The sequence below is a fragment of the Cetorhinus maximus genome, chromosome 14 (assembly GCF_964194155.1).
Source record: "Cetorhinus maximus chromosome 14, sCetMax3.hap1.1, whole genome shotgun sequence".
In the NCBI taxonomy this organism is placed as follows: domain Eukaryota; kingdom Metazoa; phylum Chordata; class Chondrichthyes; order Lamniformes; family Cetorhinidae; genus Cetorhinus; species Cetorhinus maximus.
The window spans coordinates 79947967-79969515 of record NC_135892.1 but is presented as its reverse complement, the minus strand read 5'-3'; the positions used below and the strand labels follow the sequence as shown (position 1 = coordinate 79969515).

Below are 21549 nucleotides of genomic sequence, written 5' to 3'. Positions count from 1 at the left end.
TGGTGTATGCTGCTTACGCTGTTTGGCACAAAATAGTTCTGTATTGTAGCTTCACCAGGTTGACACCTCATTTTTAGGTATGCCTGGTCCTGCTCCAGGCATGCCCTCCTGCACTCTTCATTGAATCATTGATCCCTGGCTTGATGTTAGTAAGGAGGACTTTGTGGGGTCAACAGGATTGGGTTTGCCGTTGTCATTTCTGGTACCTAAGTTGATGCCGAGTGGTCCGCCTGGTTTCATTCATAGTGGTTGGATACAACTGAGTGGCTTGCTAAGCCATTTCAAGGGGCATTTAAGAGTCAACCACATTGCTGTGGGGCTGGAGTCACGTGTAGGCCAGACCAGGTAAGGATGGCAGATTTCCTTCCCTAAAGGGCATTGTGAACCAGATGGGTTTTTACCACAATCGACAATAGTTTCATGGTCATCATTAGATTTTTATTGACTTTCAGATTCCACCACCTGCCATGGTGGGATTTGAACCCGGGTCCCCAGTGTATTACCTTGGTCTCTAGATTACTAGTCCACCACTATGCCAAAAGCAAAATACTGCGCATGCGTGAAATCTGAAATAAAACAAAAAGTGTTGGAAAAGCTCAGTGGGTCTTGTAGCATCTGTGGAGAGAGAAACAGAGTTAACGTTTCCACTATGCTACCGCCTCCCGCAAATTGGGCTAACTTTACAACAGAATTATGCTACCTCCAGGCAAATTTGAAATGGTAGTAGTATAGCTCACACCTTCTGCTTTTTATATTGAAATAGGTTCTCAAGGCATCAGACAGCTGGTGGGCTGAAAAATGTTTACATTCCCTTTTTAGGGCAATTTAACCTGCACATTCCTGTGACAGGCGTGTGTCACAAACCAGTGACGTACTGCGGATGCAGGGAGATTTGAAGGATTACAGTCGGAGTCTCTGCCAGTTCAGATAAGATTAGAGAGACTGATGTTCTGCTGGCAGAAGGGACCACACCAAAAGGGACGGTAAAGGGTGACAACAGTTTATAAAATAAGAAGTCAAGTGCTGACTTTTGCTTTGAGGCTGCTTAGGTGAACAGTAGATAAAATAGGTAAATTATGGGGTGAAACAATGCAGCGGAGGAATTCTCACAAAGCCTTTTTTTTTTCAGCTGGTGCCAGCCAATACCCCTGAGGTTCCAAAAAGTAAAGGTGTGGTCAGTTATTTGAAACTTTTGTTTTAAGGTGGAGAGGAAAGTCTGGGAATGGAGTACATTTTGTTTATAGTAAACAGCAATGTCTATCTGAAAAACAAAGTAACATCCAGGCATTATTATTAGATCAATATTGTTTTTTATTGCTTCACACGTACTTGCTACTTCAGGATTTCTTTCCTATTATGGATGTTGATGTGAAACTATTGATAGGGAGGAGTCTTCTGGAACCACTCCAATCACTTCAAGGGAGGGAGTGCCTTTCAGGCCTGTCTGAGAATGCCTGGCACCCCGATAAAACATGTGTTGGGTAAATTGCATACTTCATTGGTAATATCTTTTCCTGTGGTTGGGTGGATCAGGATCCAGGCTGGCCTAATATTGCAGCCTCCATTAAATTGAAGGAGACACTCAGAGAAAAGCAGACAGTTCCTCCTCATCAATGTATTTTATAAGCAGTATTGAGATAACATCATTAGCGACTGGGAGAAGTCACTGCGTCTGACAGTGCAAGGAAGTTGAGTTAACAGGAAAACTTAAGATGACAATGCTTATATCATCCCCATGTTAAAGACTGGGATCAGTGCTGACATTAAAACAACTCCCTCACGCTCAATACAGATCCGACCCAGTAACTGCTTCAGGGCAGTTTCACTGATAACATCAGCAGCACTCACTGTTGAGATAAAAGGAAATTCTTTTTAAATTGACTGAAATAATCAGGAAGGAACAAAAGAATCTTCATAACCATTAGCTTTGATAGCAAGTCCTAATCTTAGTTGGCACTTCTCACTAAACTTTTAATTTTAAAAAGAGACATTTTGAAGAGATTACGGACACCTAACCCTCAAATTTCCAGAGTCTGGGCAAATCAAGGCAAGGAAATTTCTCTTCCACCTTACACCAACTAACATGGCCATGCAGCACTGATCACAGCACAGTTGCTCTTGCTAGACAGGACGTATTTCGATAGTCTTAAATTGAGGCTTAGGATAAACAACATTTATAACGGCATCAATGTTGAAGAACATCCAGAAATGTATACATTAAATAGCACTCAATAACCAGAAATCTTGTTATTTCTCCTTTGCTTCGTAGAACCATACAGCACAGAAGGATACCCTTTGACCCATTAGGCCCGTGCCAGCGCTCAGGTGAAACTATCCACTTAGTCCCACTTCCTTTTTCTTTCCCCATTGCCCAGCAATTTTTTTCTTTTCAAGCATTTATCCAATTTCCATTTGAAAGTTATTACTAAATCTGCTTCCACCCTTTCAGGCACAACAGTCCGGATCATAACAATTCGCTGCCTTAAGTTTTTCTTCCTCCTCGTTCTTCTGCCAATTACTTTACATCTGTAAAGGATGAGGTGCCATAGAAGCTAAGTGCCTCATAACTGCAGGAAGAGATCTCCTAGCTCTTGCCATTATCCAGAGATCAACTTACAGAAGATGGCGTAATGCAGTGACCTCCTCTCATGCGAAATGGAGGCACTGTAGACAGGACTCCCTGGACATTCCCAGACAGCAGGGACATGGTTGATTGTAAGCATAGGCTCATGGGCTTGTCAGGACAAAAACTTCATTCACCTGCATTTGCACCTGAAGCTGTTGAGTCCTTCCAAATTATTTTTCTTCATCCAGTTCATGCAGTGCCATGAAAATACCGAACTGGGTCCCTATCCTGCCAACTTACTTAGCTGCAACCTGTACTGAAACAGTAATTGCCTGGATGCCAAGAAAATATATCTTAGCAAAATAAAGACTGAGACGTTAAAGTCACAAATATGGAGAAAACAAAATGAGAGATGCTGAACGCATAAGCAGAGAAATGATCATTCCAAAAGGAAGGCAGACTTCAATATTCAATCAAACAACCGCAAACTAGCTTTAAAAATCACAACTACTCAAGACAGGCTATTATTCCTGCTGCACCCACTTTAGATGGGTAAGTAGCATACTCAGGCTGTTTGTTAAAAACAGAATATTCCCCCGCCCCTCCAAAAAATCTAGCCCCACTAATAGTCTCTGGTGTATAGTACTCACCATGCAGAAAAACATGCAAAATTGCAAAATATTTGTCCAATTCAGTTCCTTTCCCCCAAAAGGAACAATTTTCTTTTAAAAGAAATAACTGCAAAAAAAGACCCAGAGAAAGGTCTCATATATAATAATAATTAGGTTCCGGGGCCAGTAACTCAGAGGTCATGAGCTTAAATGTCACCATGGCAAGTTGTGAAATTGATTTCAATAACTCTCACAAGTTATCAGGAAACACCTGGATAAATGATTATCTAAGGTGCTGGATCATTGTAGAAATCCAAATTGTTCAATAATGCCCTTCATGGGGGGAGACACTTTGACTTGGTCTCAGGTGGAATATTCTCACCTTCACCCTTGCTGGAACAATGGGGTCATTTTCAAATCTGGAAGCCGACACACCGAATTGGGCAGCTGGATGCTTTTCTTTCCCAAAGCAAACTGATTGTCAACTCACTTCCATGTTCCCCAACCAATTAAAGTGGGGTGGGGAGGTGGGGGTGTGTGGAGTGGGGTTGGTGGGGGGAGGTGTGGGGGTGGTGGGGGGAGGTGATGGGGGTGGAGTTGGGTGGGTGGTGCGTGGGTGACACGCCCATTCTGGCAAAGGAAGAATTTCTAATTAACGCCGCCACACCATGGGTTACAATGACTCACCAGCATTTGGATTTCTGAGGCTGCAGCAACCACAGGTATGGAGAGGAGGCCCAGAAAGCCTGCTCTCTGGGTCTCTCACTGTGAGTCCTGCTGTGGATTCTGAGGGGCCGCAGTGTGATGATCTCTTCCAAGGATGGGAGCTGGAGGACCACCTCTCCAACCAAACAAGTGTGGACGCAAGTTGGCAAGGAAGTCAGCAGCAGAAATATCATCCCTAGGAGACAATGCACCAAGAGGCTTCAGAACCTTAGAAGGGCATGCCAGGTGAGTGGTGTAACACTCTTTCGTACCAAGATACACATTCTGACTTGCCCCGCATTCTCCTGCACAGCATGCCTCATCAACACACCTTGCAGCTCCACTCATTCCTCTCTCTCCAGGCAACTCATATCACCATCTGAACAAACTCATACTCACCCTCAGCCTTAGCCCCCTCACATCCATGCTGCATAGTCACCCTTCACAAATGGTGTCCTTTCCTCCTCACTACACAAGCCATCATGAACACGCACACCTCTCTGCTTTCCGTGCTTGCAGGAGGAGCAAGCACACAGAGTGAAAGGCAGAGGCCTCGTGCTGGTGGGTGGTGGTGGCCCTCCAGTGACAGGCACCTTGTCAGCTAATAGCAATATGTGCCCACCTGTTCCATTGGGAAGGGGGTCTTGTTTCAGGAGGCTGCAGATATCAGCAGCAACCTGCCATGAAAGCCTAAGCCTCCTGAAGCACCGATTCTCACACATGTTGAAAGAAATGATCCTCTGCCTATAGACCTTGTGTTGGGGGCCTCGCCTTCTTCCAGCTGTATCTCAGTGTCCATCCCCTCTGCCCTGGAGATGCATGCAGCTGAGGGCAAGGCCCAAGCTGGCGCTGCAGCTGCTGTTGGTCCTGCTGCTGCTGGATCTGTTGACAGCAGTGTGGCCCCTGCTCTTGCCCCTCAACATAAGCTGCTCTCATGCCATGTTGAAGGCTGGCGGCAAAGAAGTGCAGCTGAAGCTTAGTGAAGTATTAGACAGGTGAAGTGCCTTCCAAGAAGTTGGCAATCACCTGTCATGCAGTGAAAGCACTGTCTGAAAGAAGAAGTACTTTGAACAGCAGTCTCTCAAAGGCCATGACTGGAACTCTTCAATGTAACTGCTCAAAGCCTTCCCAGCCTGTCATTTGCACTGAAGAAACTTTTCCTCTGTGCACTTGCTTCAGTGAAAGCTGGCAAAGTGTAAAGAGGTTAAGAAGCAAGTCCCCAGGTTGGAAAATCCAGGATTGAGGGGTTAAAATAGATCTTAATTGCTTTCTTAACTACCTCAAACACTTTTTCATTACTTACCCCTGCTTGCCTTCAATCCTGATCCAGGGAAGGCGAAAGAGGAGTTTGAGATCCCCACCAAACTTCAATTTCCTGGACTTCTCCATCCTGCACATGTCACAACCCACCTCCACTGGGCTCGGAAAATTCTGTCCACTATTTCAGTTCCCTAATATCTGGTTGACATTTAATTCTCCTTAAAGTAAGCCACTGACCCATATTTTAACTTACAGCGGGTTTCCAATAGAAAGCTGTGTCAGTGAGTTAGCTGCTCGGGTTTTTAACTGGCGAACCCCATTTAAATTGTGCCAAGTGGCATTGTACCCGTTCCATGCAGGAAACTGGTGGACAGATGTCACCCATTGACAGCAGGTAGAAGTGGTGAGAACTGCTGCAGGGCCATCCCACAACAGTCCTGCTATTGGAAGGGGATGGATTCATGGCAAGGGAGGCCTAAACTTTCCTTGTGGAGCACACCTTCTCCTCTGGGCCCCACAAGGAAAGTAAACATGTATGAAAGCTTAGCTTTTTGGGTTCTTACCTCTTCCCTGGTCCGTTGTCCTAGCGGCAGACTTACTGTGGCTTTCCATTCAGGCCGCTTAGTGAAAATAGCAATCACTGGGACCTGACATGCAAATGTTAAAATGGCTTTGGGAAGGAGAATTTACCCCCTGCTCAGGAGACTAGGTGAAAATTAAAACCTGTTAGCTCTAGGATGAATAAGTAACTTTGGCAATTTTAATATCAGCCCCATTTAGTTATACATCATTTGCTACCAAATAGAATCATAAGGGAACAATCAGTGGAACTATTGTATTGACCAAGGTATTGAATCAGGATAAGACTTGGTCAAGCACAGAGTACCCTGTAAAGTACTCTTCACAGGAACTGTGCAATAGTAACTCCTGTGAGTGTTATCATGGACATACATGTTTGCAAGCAGTGAATCAGCGAGAACAAAATGAAGTAGGCTACTTCCTGACATTGGTTCCATCACCACCTGACTGAGGCTCAATCTAACATCTAGCCAGTGTCCGAGTTGAGAGAACTGTCCCATACACTAGGCAAGTAGTAGCCTCACATAATCATACTCAGAATCATATCAATCAAGCATCATCCATCATCACCATCCCTGGGTATGTCCTGCGCCACCAGCAGGAGATGCACATGAGCGCACAGTTGCATTGAGTCAGGTGATCATGGACATGTGAGTCCTCAACTTGCCAAAAGCTTTTCAAAAGCAATTTGCAGGGAGTACGGAGAACTATATGGCCAGCACACATCATAAACTAATAACTCAGCTTTCAAGCGCATTTCTCATCTCTTCTTTCTACAGAGACATCTGATACATTGATGCTTTACAGAAAATCTCATGAAGATTTCTATGAAAATGGTGGATTCTTGCCCAGTAATGTTTTGCAACCAACCTAAAAAACAGTTAGTGCCTTGAAATGCTATGGTAATGTTGTAAAGCCTTGTATCCCGCAGTGGTACTAACCCAAAGTTTCCAATATGACACAGTACACCAACATGCAATTAGAGGCATTGACAGATTATCAGACATCCTAATATATTCATGAATCCTGCAATTTGCAGAAGTTTTTTCAACGGCGAGCAGTTCAAGTAGAAACTTAAGTGTGTACAAGACTACTCTTATTTTCTCACCTGAAATATGGGCATTTAAAACATTCCTGAAAATCTTGGGGTTCATGAATGAATCGAGTTTTGGTACTGATAGGTTAAGCATCCATACACCAGGTACGTAAGTGAAAAAAGCTGCAAGCATTTGGCATTTTGCTGTTACAAAAATTCCTTTAAACTCTGAAATAAAACTAGAAAATGACTAATGCATAAATTTATCACATGGTGTGGCTTAGGGAGAGCCATTCAATTGTCGTCTGTGCTGAATTAATTGATTTCTTTGGGGCATTGCGTTTAACTTGGTGCCCCTGGCCTAGTTCCTGCTCCTGATCACTATCCAGGGAATCCTGCTTATTGAGCTTGTGAGTGGACATTGGGTGAGTACAGGATCATGTGACGTCCTCTAAGGTTGCACATCCTGTCAACCTTTACTGTTTTAGGTGTCCACATGAAGTCTGGCCGAATTGTATCCCTGGAAAGGTATAGAGAGGAGAAGAGGAATGTCAGAAGAACATATCAGCCAGATCTTTTTAATTTTCAACAAATTGTTTGTGGAATTGCTGTATGCTTGCTACTAAAGCTTCTCAATTATGTATGAGACGTTAGAATCTCCCTAGAGGATTAAGGCAAGAAGATGAAAGCAGATGCTTACTTTTTCAATCAGCTAGTAGTCTAAGGGGTGGCTCCACTCTGCAATTTCTCTGACTTCATAACAGAAGATAAAAAACTCTTACAGTTGTGTTCCAGACAGGTAATAGCACTTTGCGCAAGTGACTAATGGAGAGATACATGTTTAATTCGTTGTGGAAACATCAGTTTTTGTGACTGCTAAGACTGCAAGTTGGAGAACATAAACTGAAGTCTAGATTAGATATTGCCAACAAATTACATAATGAAACCATTAGCTTTCTTTAGTGATGGGCATCTATCCAACTTGGCTGAAAGTTTGAGAACACTAAGCTCCTGGATACCTACAACAAATAATTCAAGCTGACATTTTTCTCTATTCAGCACTCTAGTCATCATCAAGTATTTCATTTCCTAAATCCCTGGCACAACAGAGCTTTCATTTATATTTTGACGACTAATGGATCTCTTATTAAAAATCTGTGCTTTACAGACAGTAACACTCATGGCTTTGATCTTGTGTCAGTACTGAGTTAGCTGATTTCAATTAGGTCAGTAGAACGGACACTACAATTAGCATCAGAGCTCCTTGGCTAAGGAGGAGAAAGTGGTTGAGGATTCTTGATTGCTATCCAGTGACATTTGCTGGAAAATGTATATTTGGATATTGGAATCTAGATTATGCGCTTTTTTTCATTCATTTGTGGGATATGGGCATGGTTAGCAAGGCTAACATTTATTGCCCATCCCGAATGGCCCTTGAGAGGGTGGTGGTGAGCCACCATCTTGAATTATTGCAGTCCATGTTTTGTGGGAATGCCCACAGTGCTGTTACGGAGGGAATTCAAGGACCTCAGGAGGAGACCGAGATGGATCATCCACTGGCTAAAGATGGTTGCATATGCTTTGGCCTTGTCTTTTGCACTGACATACTGGACTGCACCATCATAAATGTTAGGGGTGTTTATGGAGCCTCCTTCTTCCATCAGTTGTTTAAATGGCCACCATCATGGCTGGATGTGGCAGGACTGCTGAGTTTTGATCTGTAGTCTTGTGTTGTAGCTTCTCCAGATTGTGACCTCATTTTTAGGTATGCCCATTGCTGCTCCTGGAATTCCCTCCAACGCTCCTCATTGAACCAGAGTTGGTGCCCAAGCTTGATGGAAGTGGTAGTATGATGTTTATGTCAGACTATAGGCTTACAGACTGAGGTTGAATACAATTCTGCTGCTGCTAAAGGTCCACAGCGTCTCATGGATGCCTAGATTTAAGCCTCTAGATTTGTTCTCAATTCATCTATTTTAACACAATGGTAGTGCCACACAATAGGATGAGCTTAAAATTGGTCTTTGCCTCCACAAGGACTGTCTGGTAGTCACTCCTACCAATATTGCCTTGGACAGATGCATCTGTGACAGATAGGTTGATGAAGTAGGTTTTTCTCTCTTATTGGTTCTCTCATCACCTACCGCAGGCCCAGTCTTGCAACTATGTCCTTCAGGACCCAGCCAGCAGTAATGCTACTGAGCCACTCTTGATGATGAACATTGAAGTTCCCGCCCTGAGTATGTTCCATGCCATTGCTACCCTCAGCGCTTCTTCCAAGTGGTGTTCAACATAGTGGAACATTGATTCATCAGCTGAGGGGAGGCAGTAAGTGGTAATCAGCAAGAGATTTCCTTGCCCTTATTTGACATTATGCCATGGAACTTCCTGGTCTGGGGTCAATGTTGAGGACTCCTAGAGCCACTTCCTTCCTGAATGTGTACCACTGTGCTACCACCTCTGGAGGATCTGCCCTGATGGTGAGACAGGACATAACCAGGGATAATGATGGAGGATTCTCAGACATTGTAAGGCATTATAGTCAGTATGGCTATGTCAGATTTTTGTTTGACTAGTCTGTGGGACAGTTCTCCCAATTTTGGCCCCCAGATGTTAGTGAGGAGGACTTTACAGGGTCAACTGAGCAGGGTGTGTTGCTGTTGTTTCCAATGCCAGATGGTCCATCTGATGTTATTCTTACTTAACTTTTTGGTAGCAGTTTGAAACAAGTGAGTGGTTTGCGAAGCCATTTCAGAGAGCAGTTAAGAGTCAACTATATTTCTGTGTGCCTAATGTCACAGAGTGGTCAGACCAGGCATAATGGTCGATTTCCTTCCCTGAAGGCCATTCGTGAAGCAAATGGGTTTTCATGGCAATCTGGCAGTTTCATGGTCTTCATTGTTTACTCCAGAATTGGAAGTTAATTGAATTTAAATTTCACTAACTGCCATAGTGGGATCTGAACTCTTCTATCTGGAGCATTTCTGGATCATTAGTGTTCAGCAACATTACCACTTTTCTACCATTCCCCACATCAGGAAAAACTGGAATGGAAAAATGTCAAGAGTTTGATTTGTACCTGCTCACTGGAAGAAGGCTGATCCCGTCAGATTTTCTGAAGCCCACCCAATTTGAATAATTTTTTAAAAATTCTTTTCATGGGATGTGGGTGTCGCTGGCTAGGCCAGCATTTATTGCCCATCCCTAATTGCCATTGAGAAGGTGGTGGTGAACTGCCTTCTTGAACCGCTGCAGTCCCTGTGGTGTGGGTACACCCACAGTGCTGTTAGGGAGGGAGTGCCAGGATTTTGACCCAGTGACAGTGAAGGAATGGTGATATATTTCCAAGTCAGGATGGTGAGTGACTTGGAGGGCAGCTTGCAGAGGGTGGTGTTCCCATCTGTCTGCTGCCCTTGTCCTTCTAGTTGGTGGAAGTCACAGGTTTGGAAGGTTCTGTCGAAGGAATCAATGCAATGCAATGCATTTGTAGATAATACATACTGTTACCACTGTGTGTTGTGTTACATTATGCCTTTAAGGGATATGAGCACGACATCACTAGAAGGGAACTGTGTTATGCGATCCTGCCTTAGTTTTACATTTACTTTGCGTTCTGATGTCTTCAAGCTTTATGCCTATGTATGTCTGTTCTCATGTGCCTATTCTTAAAAAATGAGCCCACTATCTGTTTATCCAATCCCTTATAAGTAATTGGTGCCTTGTGTCTTGTACAGTAAGCCCAAGATATATTATTATAATAACATGACACATAGGTGGTGGAGGGAGTGAATGTTTAAGGCGATGGGTGGGGTGCCAAGCAAATGGGTTGCTTCACCTTGGATGCTGTTGAGCTTCTTGAGTGTTGTTGGAGCTGCACTCATCCAGGCAAGTGGAGAGCATTCCATCACACTCATGGCTTGTGCCTTGTAGATGGTAGACAGGCTCTGGGGGGGTCAGAAGGTGAGGTGCCACTGCAGAATTCCCAGCCTCTGACCAGTTCTTGTAGCCACAGTTTTTATATGACTGATCCAGTTCAGTTTCTGGTCAATGGTAATCCCTAGGATGTTGATAGTGGGGGATTCAGTGATGATAATACCAATGAATGTCAAGGGGAGGTGGTTGGATTCTTTCTTGTTGGAGATGGTCATTGCTTGGTACTTGTGTGGTGTGAATGTTACTTGCCACTTATCAGCTCAGGCCTGAATGTTGTCCAGGTCTTGCTGCATATGGATACGGACTGCTTCAATATCTGAGGAGTCGTGAATGGTGCTGAACATTGTGCAATCATCAGTGAACATCCCCACTTCTGACCTTATAATGGAGGGAAAGTCATTGATGAAGCAGTTGAAGATAACTAGTTGTTTGGTAGTACAGAACTTGAGTATTGCTGAAAAAAGAGACAGTTTTTGTCAAAGTTTTTCGTCTTGCACTCATTAGGGCAATTTGCAAGAAAATGCTAATGTTGGGGGAAACAATATACATATTTATACTGTATGAGAAGACAGTGTTGATTGGTTGTGCAAGTGGACTCTGATTGGAAGAGGCATTGCCAGTGTGATGCTAAGTATGTAGGCCAAACGTCCCAAAGACTGGTGAATTGTATCAAACAGCATGTCCCTTCCACTGTTCACAATGGGCAAGGTACAGACCATGCCCAACCAGCCCGTGTTTGCTAAACTCAGAACACAGTGTCCAGCATTAGATATGATTCTGCGATTGGACAACATTTGCTAAATAATCCTCGATGTGCTAAGAATTATGCTGTTAACCAATTTAAGATTGTCAGTCAGGCTCTCAATGTGGCACATTTATGTGTACTGGAAGCTGCATTTATTAATACACGGGTCCCTATTCTTTGCAGACAGAAAGAACAAGCACGCACATTGTGCCTGTTTTAGCTAAACAAAACAAGCAACAGCCTTTCACTGACAAATTTCCCAGGGCAATGTCTTGACCAATCAGAATCAAGTTGCCTGGTTTAAATTTCATACAATGCTTGGCAGTTAACCATCAGTCAAATCAGCTGGTGCATTCCCCATGGCAATGGCTCCACCAATCAGAGTCCACTTGCCAACCAATCAGCACTCTCTTCTCATACAGTAAAAATTGTTGTTTCCCCTGACATTGGTATTTTCTTGTGAATTGTCCTGATGAGTGCCAGACGAAAAGCTTTGACAAAAAAAACTCTCTCTTTTCAGCAGTACTCAATTGAAGATGGTTGAGCCTCGGGTGCTACCCTGAGGAAGTCCTGCAGTCATGTCCTGGGACTGAGATGATTGACCTCCAACAACCACAACCATCATCCTTTGTGATACGTATGACTCCAACCAGTGGAGAGATTTCCCCCTAATTACCATTGACTTCAGTTTTGCTCAAGCTCCTTAATGTCACATTCAGTCAAATGCTGCCTTGATGCCAAGGGCAGTCAGTCTTGCTTCATCTCTTGAGTTCAGCTCTCTTGTTCAGGTTTGGACCAAGAGGTCAGGAGCTGAATGGCTCTGATGAAACCCAAACTGAGTGTCAGTTATTGCTGACTAAGTGCCGCTTGATAGCACTGTTGATGACAACGTCCCCTTTGCTGATGATCTGGAGTAAACTGGAAGTAATTGGCCAAGTTGGATTTGTCCTGCTTTTTGTGGGCAGGACATACCTGGGATATTTTCCACCTTGCCGGTTAGGTGCCAGTGCTGTACCTGTACTGGAACAACTTGGCTATAGTCATGGCTAGTTCTGGAGCACAAGTCTTCAGTACTATTGCTGGAATATTGTCAGGGCCCACAGCCTTTGCAGTATCAAGTGTCTTCTGTTTCTTGACATCATGTGGAGTGAACCATATTGCCTGAAGACTGGAATCTGTGATGCTGGAGACATCTGGAGGAAGCCAAGATGTATCATCCACTCAGCACTTTTGGCTGAAGATGGTTGCAAATGCTTCAGTTTTATCTGTTGCTCTGATTTGCTGACCCCCATCCCCCGCCCCCGTATCATTGAGGATGGAGATATTTGTGGATCTCCTCCTCCTGTTGATTGTTTAATTGCCCCCCACCATTCACAACTGGCTGTAGCAGGACTGCAGAGTTTAGATCTAATCTGTTGGTGTGGAATCACGTAGCTGTCTACTGCATGCTCTTTCAGCTGTTTGGCAAGCATGTGGGTGTTGTAGCTCTAGTGTTACAGCTTCACCAGGTTGACACCTCATTTTTAGGTATACCTGGTGCTGCACCTACCATTCCCTCCTGCACTCTTCATTGAAGCAGGGTTGATGGTAATGGCAGAGTGGGGGATGTGTCGGACAACCAAGTTGTGGCTGAATACAATTCTGCTGCTGCTGCTGGCCCACTGTACCTCAGGGATGCACAGTTTGAGTTGCTCAAGACCTATCCCACAACACAATGGAGGGTATCCTCAAAATGGGACTTTGTCTGCATGAGGCCTGTGCAGCGGACACTCCTCCAGGGACAGATGATTCTGCAACAGGTAGATTGGTAAGGATTAGGTCAAATTGGCTTTTTCCTCTTGGTCCCCTCACCACCTGCCACAGACCCAGTCTAGTAACTATGTCCTTCAGGACTCGGTCACTCTGTCAGTACCCAGGGTGCATTCTGTACCGTTGCCCCCCTCAATGCTTCTTCCAAGTGGTGTTCAACATGGAGGAGCACTGATTCATCAGCTGAGGGAGGGCAGTAGGTGGTAATCAGCAGGAGGTTTCCTTGCCCATGTTTGATCTGATTCCATGCGACTTCAAGGGGCCCAGAGTCAATGTTTAGGACCCCCAGGACAACTCCCTCCCGATTGTATACCACTGTGCCACCACCTCTACTGGGTCTGTACTGTCGGTTGGACAGGACATACCCAGGGTTGGCGATGGTGGTGTCTGGGAAATTGTCTCAACACGTTTGAAAATTGACTGAATCCCATTATAAGGTATGATTCAGTGAACATTACTATGTCAGGCTGTTGCTTGACTAGTCTGTGGGACAGCTGTCCTGATTTTGGCACAAGCCGCCAGACGTTAATAAGGAGGAATTTGCAGGGTTGACAGAGCTGGGTTTGCTGTTGTCATTTCTGGTGCCTTGGTGGTGCATCCTTTTTGACTTTGTAGTGGCTTGCTGGGCCATTTAAGCACCAACCACATTGCTGTGGGTCTGGAGTCACATGTAGGCCAAACCCATAAGGACAGCAGATTTCTTTCCCTAAAGGACATTAGTGAAGCAGATGGGTATTTATGACAATAGACAATGGTTTCATGGTTTTAATTTAGCTTTTATTTAGTTTAAAATAGCTTTTAATTCCAGATTTATTAAATAATTAAATTTAAATTTGTCCAGTTGCCATGGTGCAATTTGACCCTGTGTCCCCAAAGCATTAGTCTGAGCCTCTGCATTACTAGTCCAGTGAGATTAACACTATGCCACCGCCACCTTCTTGACTAATGGTAATTAACATCCTGTATCAAGGACATAGGGTGCTCATTACTATTTCTCAATTTGACTTTGATATTGTTAGGTTCACCACTGAGTCTGTGGAAGTATTTTTCCAGAGAGACAGAAGCTATTGACACCTAAAGTCACAAGCCCACAAGGAGATCAGCACAGTAAGAGTGGAAGGATTTGGCCAGGGAAACCAGTGCCAACTCCAAAACTCTGTGTCAACTTAGTGCCAGGAAGAGTTTAATAACCTTGCCAAGGGTGGCAAGGTAGAATGAGCCAGCTACATCCTTCAAGACTGTACAAACGATTGTTTGCCATTTACAATCATCTCTCCCTCACCATATTAAGGCCCTTGAATGACATGCCAAAAACATCCATGAGGTTATACGATGCTCCTTATACTTCTGGCTGTCACCTGCAAAAGTATTCTTCCACTCGCATCCTTACATGATTTTAGCCCTCTGAAGCATCATGTGGCGTGTAATTGTTTGGTTCATCACCCCATTACAGGCTGCATGCAGACATCTGGGTTTGACTGCATTTTGGCCAGAAGTCATTCTCACCTTTTGGAATATGTTCTTTGGAGAAGACCACCCATAACAGCTGACAAAAATTGGTAATAGGCAGTGAACCTCTAAACTGCTGCCTACTCATCCCAAAAAAGAGGAAACAGCAGAGCACTTGGGAGTGTGGCCATAGTGGGAGAGCCAGATGGAGAGCTAGCAAGGCAAGTGCCAGCTGCAGATTTGTAATAATATTCTGCCTCACTTTTTTCTCATCCTATTGCACTGAACACTGAATAATGTAACAAAAACCTCAAGTTACTCGCATTACTGAAAGTGACCCATGAGCTCTTCTCTCGGCATTTTGGCCTATTTTCTTTGTCGAGATGTGTTTGAGGAAATGGAGAAGATTCAGGCCCCTGTGCATCTGGCCCTGTCGGCACTTCAGTGTATGTTTCATCACTCACTCACCCCTCTTTCAAGCACTAACTCCGAGACATTTGAGGAATAGGAGAATGTGTCAGAGGGGAATATATTAAATTAAACAGGCATGAATGAGTAGGAACAGCTGTCAGTGGAAGGTATTGAGGAAGACATTGCTAATTGGAATGTTTTCCCCCAATGGAAGACTAATTCTCACAGATCTGCTTTTAAAACGAGTATTAAACTCACATGTAAGTACTGAGGAACATTCTAGACAGTGTGAATAAGTGGTACAGTCCACCACCTGTATGAATAGTACCATGGTGTATGCTTTGGAGTATGTGGAAGCCTCCATCAGATCTTCACTGAAATTCTGTAAACCAGAAACCCAACAGTTATCTTGCTCAATGGATGCCTTAGGGGCCTGGGGCATCAAACTGGGGAGAATTATCTGTCTGGCCCCAGAGTGAATCACACTAGAATACACTTACCTGACTTTACTGATCTCATTAATATTATTAGGCCCTCTTTTCCATGGACAAATGGCCATGGGAAATCTCCTAACAGTATGAGTGTTGTGGCAAAAGTTAACACAGATGATGTTGCTTTCTCTCATGATTGCAGTACCCCAACTAACCTCCACTGACCCCACCCCCGCCCCATACCTATATGTTTCTGAAATAGTCAAGCTGGCCATGGAGGTGTACAAGTGGTATAGAATTCAGCAAGTCCTTCTTTCCATGAGACAGGGCCATCTCAGTTCCAAGAGCCTCATTAAAGATCACAAGAGAGCCATTTCCTGGATTGCTACTATTCCTGTAGTACTGAGTGGAAGACAAGATTACGTTTAAGAGTTCACAGCGGTACCAAGGCAAAACATGGTGATAACAAAGTATAAGGTATGCACACTATTTTTTTTTTATTAAAACTATGGCTCCGTTGTATTTGTTCTTGGCAAGGTTGAAAGATTTCTTTTATCCAGGAATGGGATTTGTGTATTTTGCAGCGTGCGTGGAAATTTCTATCCGTGAGGGCATGTCATTGATGGGAAGGAGAGAAGATCAACACAGGACTGTTGATGGAGAGCTTATACGCCATAGTGAGCATGAGGTTTCCTATATTTTTGTTCATGAATGCCCTTTCAGGGGACTAAAGGCTATCCTTCATAATATCTTCCATTTACTGCTCTTGCTCATAGAATGATAGAATAATAAAGCACAGAAGGAGGATATTTGGCCCATCATCTTTGTGCTGGCTCCTTAAAAGTACCACTTTCCTGCCATTTCCCCATAACCCTGCAAAATGTTCTCCTGGTTTTTATCCAATTCCTCTTTTGAAAATTCTTATCGAACCTGCTTCCATTGCCCTTTCAAGCAGCACATTCCAGATTGTAACAACTTGCTATGCAAAAATAAATTCTCCTAACTTTGCTTCTTGTTCTTTTGCCAATTACTTTAAAAAGCTCCTTAGGTTGGTCGAAGTGCCTCTGCTTTATCTCCTGGAGGTCCATTGGGTTGGTGCCATGTATTCCCACTGCTGCTTCACAAGCCTGGCTTCCCACTGCTGCTCCTCCTTTTTCTTCAGGAAGAAGGAGTAGAGATGATGACCCAAGGAGATACCGATTGCAGCTTCTTTTCGGAGGGAGAGCTGGGATATGAGTTATAGCCCCACAGCAAGTGATAATAATTCAGTGCAGAGTGGTTGCATTGAAAAGAAAGGTAAAAAAAAATTTGTAAAGCTTTCAAAGATCTGTGCTTGGCTTGTTAAAGTAGATGGTGACTATGCCCAACGCGCAGCACCCACCCCCCCCTCCCCCGCACCCCTCAATGATTCCCTAGTTTTCACTCCGGCATCACATAAAGCCTGAGGCGTTAAAATGGGGTCACATTGGGAAAAAGTTTGTAAAGCACTAGCCTAGTGATCATTATTTTACAATCATAATCGCTGCTGAGCACAAATGCGGTACAAATGATCAAAGACGGAATGCATGATGTTAGTAAGTCAGCAAGTCATTCCACCTTCATTCAAATGCTGGAAATGACAGTGGAAACTTGATGAGAAGAAAGGAGTCAAGGGTCCGGTGTAATGGTCCCTGTGTCCATGTGAAAATCAGGCAATACTTGGCAGAAAATCCAGGCTGAGTGAGTGCAAAATCTGGACAGCCCACAACACCTCGTGGAAGAATGAGCCTCCAAAACCTAAGGGGAAGATTTTCCCCTCGTCGGGAGGGCGCGGGAACGGCTGCACAACAGTCCGCCGCCCGCGATCAGGCCCCGACCGCGATTTCACGCTGGCTGGCCAATTAACGGCCAGCCAGTGTGAATCGCACGCTGAAACGCTCAGCGTTGCCTAGGTGGGGGGTGAGGAGGGCAAGCGCGGAAGTTGGCACATGCGCATGGATGCACTCAGTGAAAGCTCTCCGTAGGCACAGAGCTGCCTCAGGGAGCTGAAGAGTTTTCACATTAAAAATAAAGTTTTCAAAAAAAAAGGAAAACATGTCCTGTCATGCGACTCTGTTACATGAGCAGGGACATGTTGAAAACGAGTTCTAAAAATTTTTATTTTATTTTTAATTGACATCGGAAACCTCATCGCGTCCATGGATGAGGTTTCCTCAAAAATCCAAAGGCCACTTGGCCTATTCACCCACCCGACAACTGTAAGGTTGGACAGGCAGGGAAAAATTCTATTTAATTAATTGACTGATGGCCTTAACAACTCTCATAATTGTCGGCAGGTGAGCTGCTGACTCCCTCGCGTGCCCGCCGACCGAAATATCACACAAGTGCGCGATGACATCAGGACGCTCGCCCAACGTCATCGCGCGCTATTTCCCACTCATGCTTGTTAGGCACGTGCCCGCAGGCCAAGCTGAAAATCCAGGCCTAAATGTTTTTGGTTCCCGTGTGAAGAGTGATTGGGCAAGATATTAAAAAGGCCCTTATCCCTTTGGGAACTCTATTGCAGTACGTACAAGTGTTGTCAGAAGATGGGGAAAACAGGAGGCGGGGGGTGTCAAGGGGAGAAATGTAATGGGCCGTGTAAACATCTTGTTCAACATTTCGATGAACGAGCATTCTAGTGCTGCCCTCCCCTCAACAACTCCAACCCCCTCACCTCAAAGCAGAATTCGCAAAATTTCCTTCTCCAGCCCTTATTAGCGAAATGGGAATTTTTATTCTGTAGCTAAAGACATTTTTAAACATCAAAGATTACCTTCCACAATACAGAGATGTCAACGTGGACTGTGTATTAAAAAAATGCCAGTAGCATTCAGAAGTTTGAGGAAATGGATACTAAATCACCCTGTGTTCCTATTCCTATCATCCCATTGTCCTACAGTCACTTTTCATCAATGGCTGCTGGTTTTGTACTGAGTAAATATCATTCAGCTGCTTTTTATTTTCAGATTTGTTTATCTTGTGCTCTGGGTCAGCCATTCAGCAGACCCTGGATCTTCTTTCAGAGCAAGGGTTAGAGCTTCTCAGGTCTGAAGTAGAATGAATGGATGTGTTTGGAAAGGCAAAAGGGCAGGTCAGCCTGTTTGAACCTCACAGTGAGGATAGAGTAACAAGCAATCCATCACACCTGCCCCATACAACATGGGCATTTCTTTAATGTGAAGCACTGTCCATCTGTTAACTGGCTTAAACACATTATTTGTCTTACAAATTTATCTATTTCAACGAGCAGTTTGGGATGCTGGAACCCTGCTTCTTTCCCCTCCCCCATATTTTAAAAGGCTTTGATGGACTGTGCTGTGTTCTAGTCTAATCAAGTGTGTAATCAAAAATAATTTTGTCCTGGCTACACACAGACCTCACCACACGAAGCACAGCCTTTGTAGATCGGATTCTGCGCTCGTCAGACTGAACAGGTCTGTCACACTTTAGCTTTATGGGATCCACAACACAACATGCCACCAGCAGCCCCAGCTTACCAGCTGCTCCCAAATCACACAAGCAACCCTCACAGAGCATAGGTAGCAATCTGCGAAGTTTCAACTTGCAGTGATAAGAGTGAAAATGTCATTGCCTCATAACAACGCAACATTTCCCCACTGCGTGACTGCATGGTACCCCACAGTTCCCCATGCAACTTCCACTCCCTGAATACCACCACCTCCCATCCCACCTCTGCCCCCATCCCTTGCCTAGTTGTGGCTCCCACACCACACGAAGAAAGTCATTCCAGATGTGGCTCTCAGGCCAACTTATTCTGCTGCAACTGGGGAAAATAAAAGCTGCTGAGAAGCATAACATCTGCCCCTGAGAGGTCCCAGGCCGCAGTACTCACACAGGAACCCACACTCGCACTCAACAAAAGACGCTTGATTTTCACTTCATCAAGTTTAATGCTGTTTTAATACAAAAAATAAATAAATGTTTACTAAAAATATGTATATCACATTTAAAAAAATATTAGAGGTGATTTTCTGACTTTATGCTCTCAGTGGAAAGCTTCACCCATATCAGAAATTCAGGCATGATGCCTTGAAACAATAACCAGAAAACCATGCACAGTGCACACCTCAATTTCCAATATGAGCTCTGATGGGCAATATTCCCTCACTGAAATGCAAAGTTAGAAAATGACCCGTTGGAGCCAGAAAGGATCATGACAGATGTCATTGCATCAATAATACTTTCACTGAAAGCAAATAAGCAAGACAAACTTTGTCCATCAAAAGAAAATAAATTTTAAAATACACCTGATCAGTTGCCACTTTTTCTTGGTGTATACTATTACTTTAATTTTCTCACATTTTTCGGTTCCCCTTCTCTGCTCATGTTACTGAACAGCACTGAATTGATAAACATTGGTATTGTCAAAATAACGAAAGACTTGTGTCATTAGGTAACAGGTTAGTGAAGTGAATGGCAAAAGTTGTGCCTTGGAATTAAATATGAGGAGTATTAGAAGAAACTGGTTAATGCCTCAGTTAAAATAGCAGAAAAAAAGAATTTCATCTGAACGTGTTAATATTCCAGGGGCCTATCTCCGAGGGATAGATTTCAAACCTGAGATTCCCTGAGGTTTTGGGGGGGAAAATTTGGAATGGAGGGTCCACTTCCCCATTGCCCACATACATTCCCCTATCCACTATGAGGAATAGCATCAATGGAAATCTGAGAACAAGACTGCGCAGGAAGCAACTGTGTAGCAAGTAGCATAGGGGAAGGAAAGACAATACAAAGGGAATAAAAACGAGGGCAAATAAAACGCTCTTGTTACGTTCCAATATTGAAAATGCCAGGAGCTCAGTGTGACTGAATTCATTTCTGTATCCTGACATATGGGAAATTGTTATTATTCGTACATTAACATTTTCAAAATGCCCTCTTCATCTACTTTAAGCAATGCCTTATAGGCTGGCCTATTTCATACAGCATCCTGAGATGGTTTTTCTGCTTGCTCAGTGACAAGAGAAGTGGAGGGGATTTCCAGACCGAATAATGTCTAAACAAAATGACAGCGACCTTGCATTAGAAAGCCACATCCACGTGTGGAGTTTTTCTTCGGTTCACTTTCCCCACCCTCGCGGTATTGCACGTTTTCCAGGTGATCCTGATCACCTCTCTTTCATCCCATCTCATGACACTTTAGTGAGAAAAACACACAAGCAGCAGTGCAGGGGCACTTAATCCCACGGTGGGCCTTGCTTTTTAATCCCTGCCCGGGTCGCTTGTGCTCTTGAGTGTCCAAAGCTCCTCTGGTGCTCAGCCTGTCACTTTCACAAATGTTATCTTCTCCGCAGCAGGAACCATGCGATTCGAGCTGGTTTTGAAGAAAACAAGATGCCGTCCTGTGAATGGAAGAGAAGAGATATCTGGTCATAATTTCACTCAAGTGAGAAAACAAATTCTGAACTGCTGGAATCCCACTCGCGCTTGTTTCAGTAAAGGTAGTCAAATATGCCAAATGATGAGTTTCCTTCACCTGTCCACTTTAATTAGACGGGACTTTATTTTCAAAACTTCCTGTTAAATTACAGAAGCAGCGTATTATGCTGACAGACACGCACCCATTACAGTCACTGCTACGCTGGTTATCCTTCTGCAGCTCATAGAAGTAATTAAAGCCATCTTTCAGTAGAGTGTCATTTGCAGATTTCATCAGTGCCTGGTGTTTTCACACTCTGACCTCGTACAAGCTGAACTGAGCTCCCACTCGCATTCTCCAACAGCTGGACTTGATCCCAGCCTGTGCTGGCAGTGATCACTGATGCATGCATCAAGATATGACAAGGAATGATAGATCAGTGGTTCATGCAGCTCACCATTGGAATGCACATTGTGGCTTGCTGTGACTTTCTTTTTAACTAAACTCCCTTCCTCCTCTATGCCATCCAATCATACTGCACAGCACTTTTTCTTTAGAGGTCTTCTTTATTTTTAAAACAGTCCCTTCATTTAAGGGTTTTCTTAAAGCCTGT

At 44.0% G+C, this 21549-nt stretch overlaps 1 protein-coding gene across 2 annotated transcripts in view; it reads right to left on the bottom strand.

Annotated features, from left to right (window-relative positions):
* Positions 1–1316: 1316 nt before the first annotated feature.
* Positions 1317–21549, bottom strand: part of LOC144689765 (extracellular tyrosine-protein kinase PKDCC-like) — a 77089-nt gene continuing 56856 nt past the window's right edge. Inside the window, exon 6 of one of the 2 annotated variants that reach the window (XM_078557146.1) lies at positions 1317–1847. In XM_078557146.1, the coding sequence (XP_078413272.1) occupies positions 1723–1847 (125 nt within the window). In that variant the 3' untranslated portion in view covers positions 1317–1722. Of the gene's footprint in view, positions 1848–20790; positions 20920–21549 lie in introns of those variants that run through there. The other variant, XM_078557145.1, reaches the window with a different exon arrangement.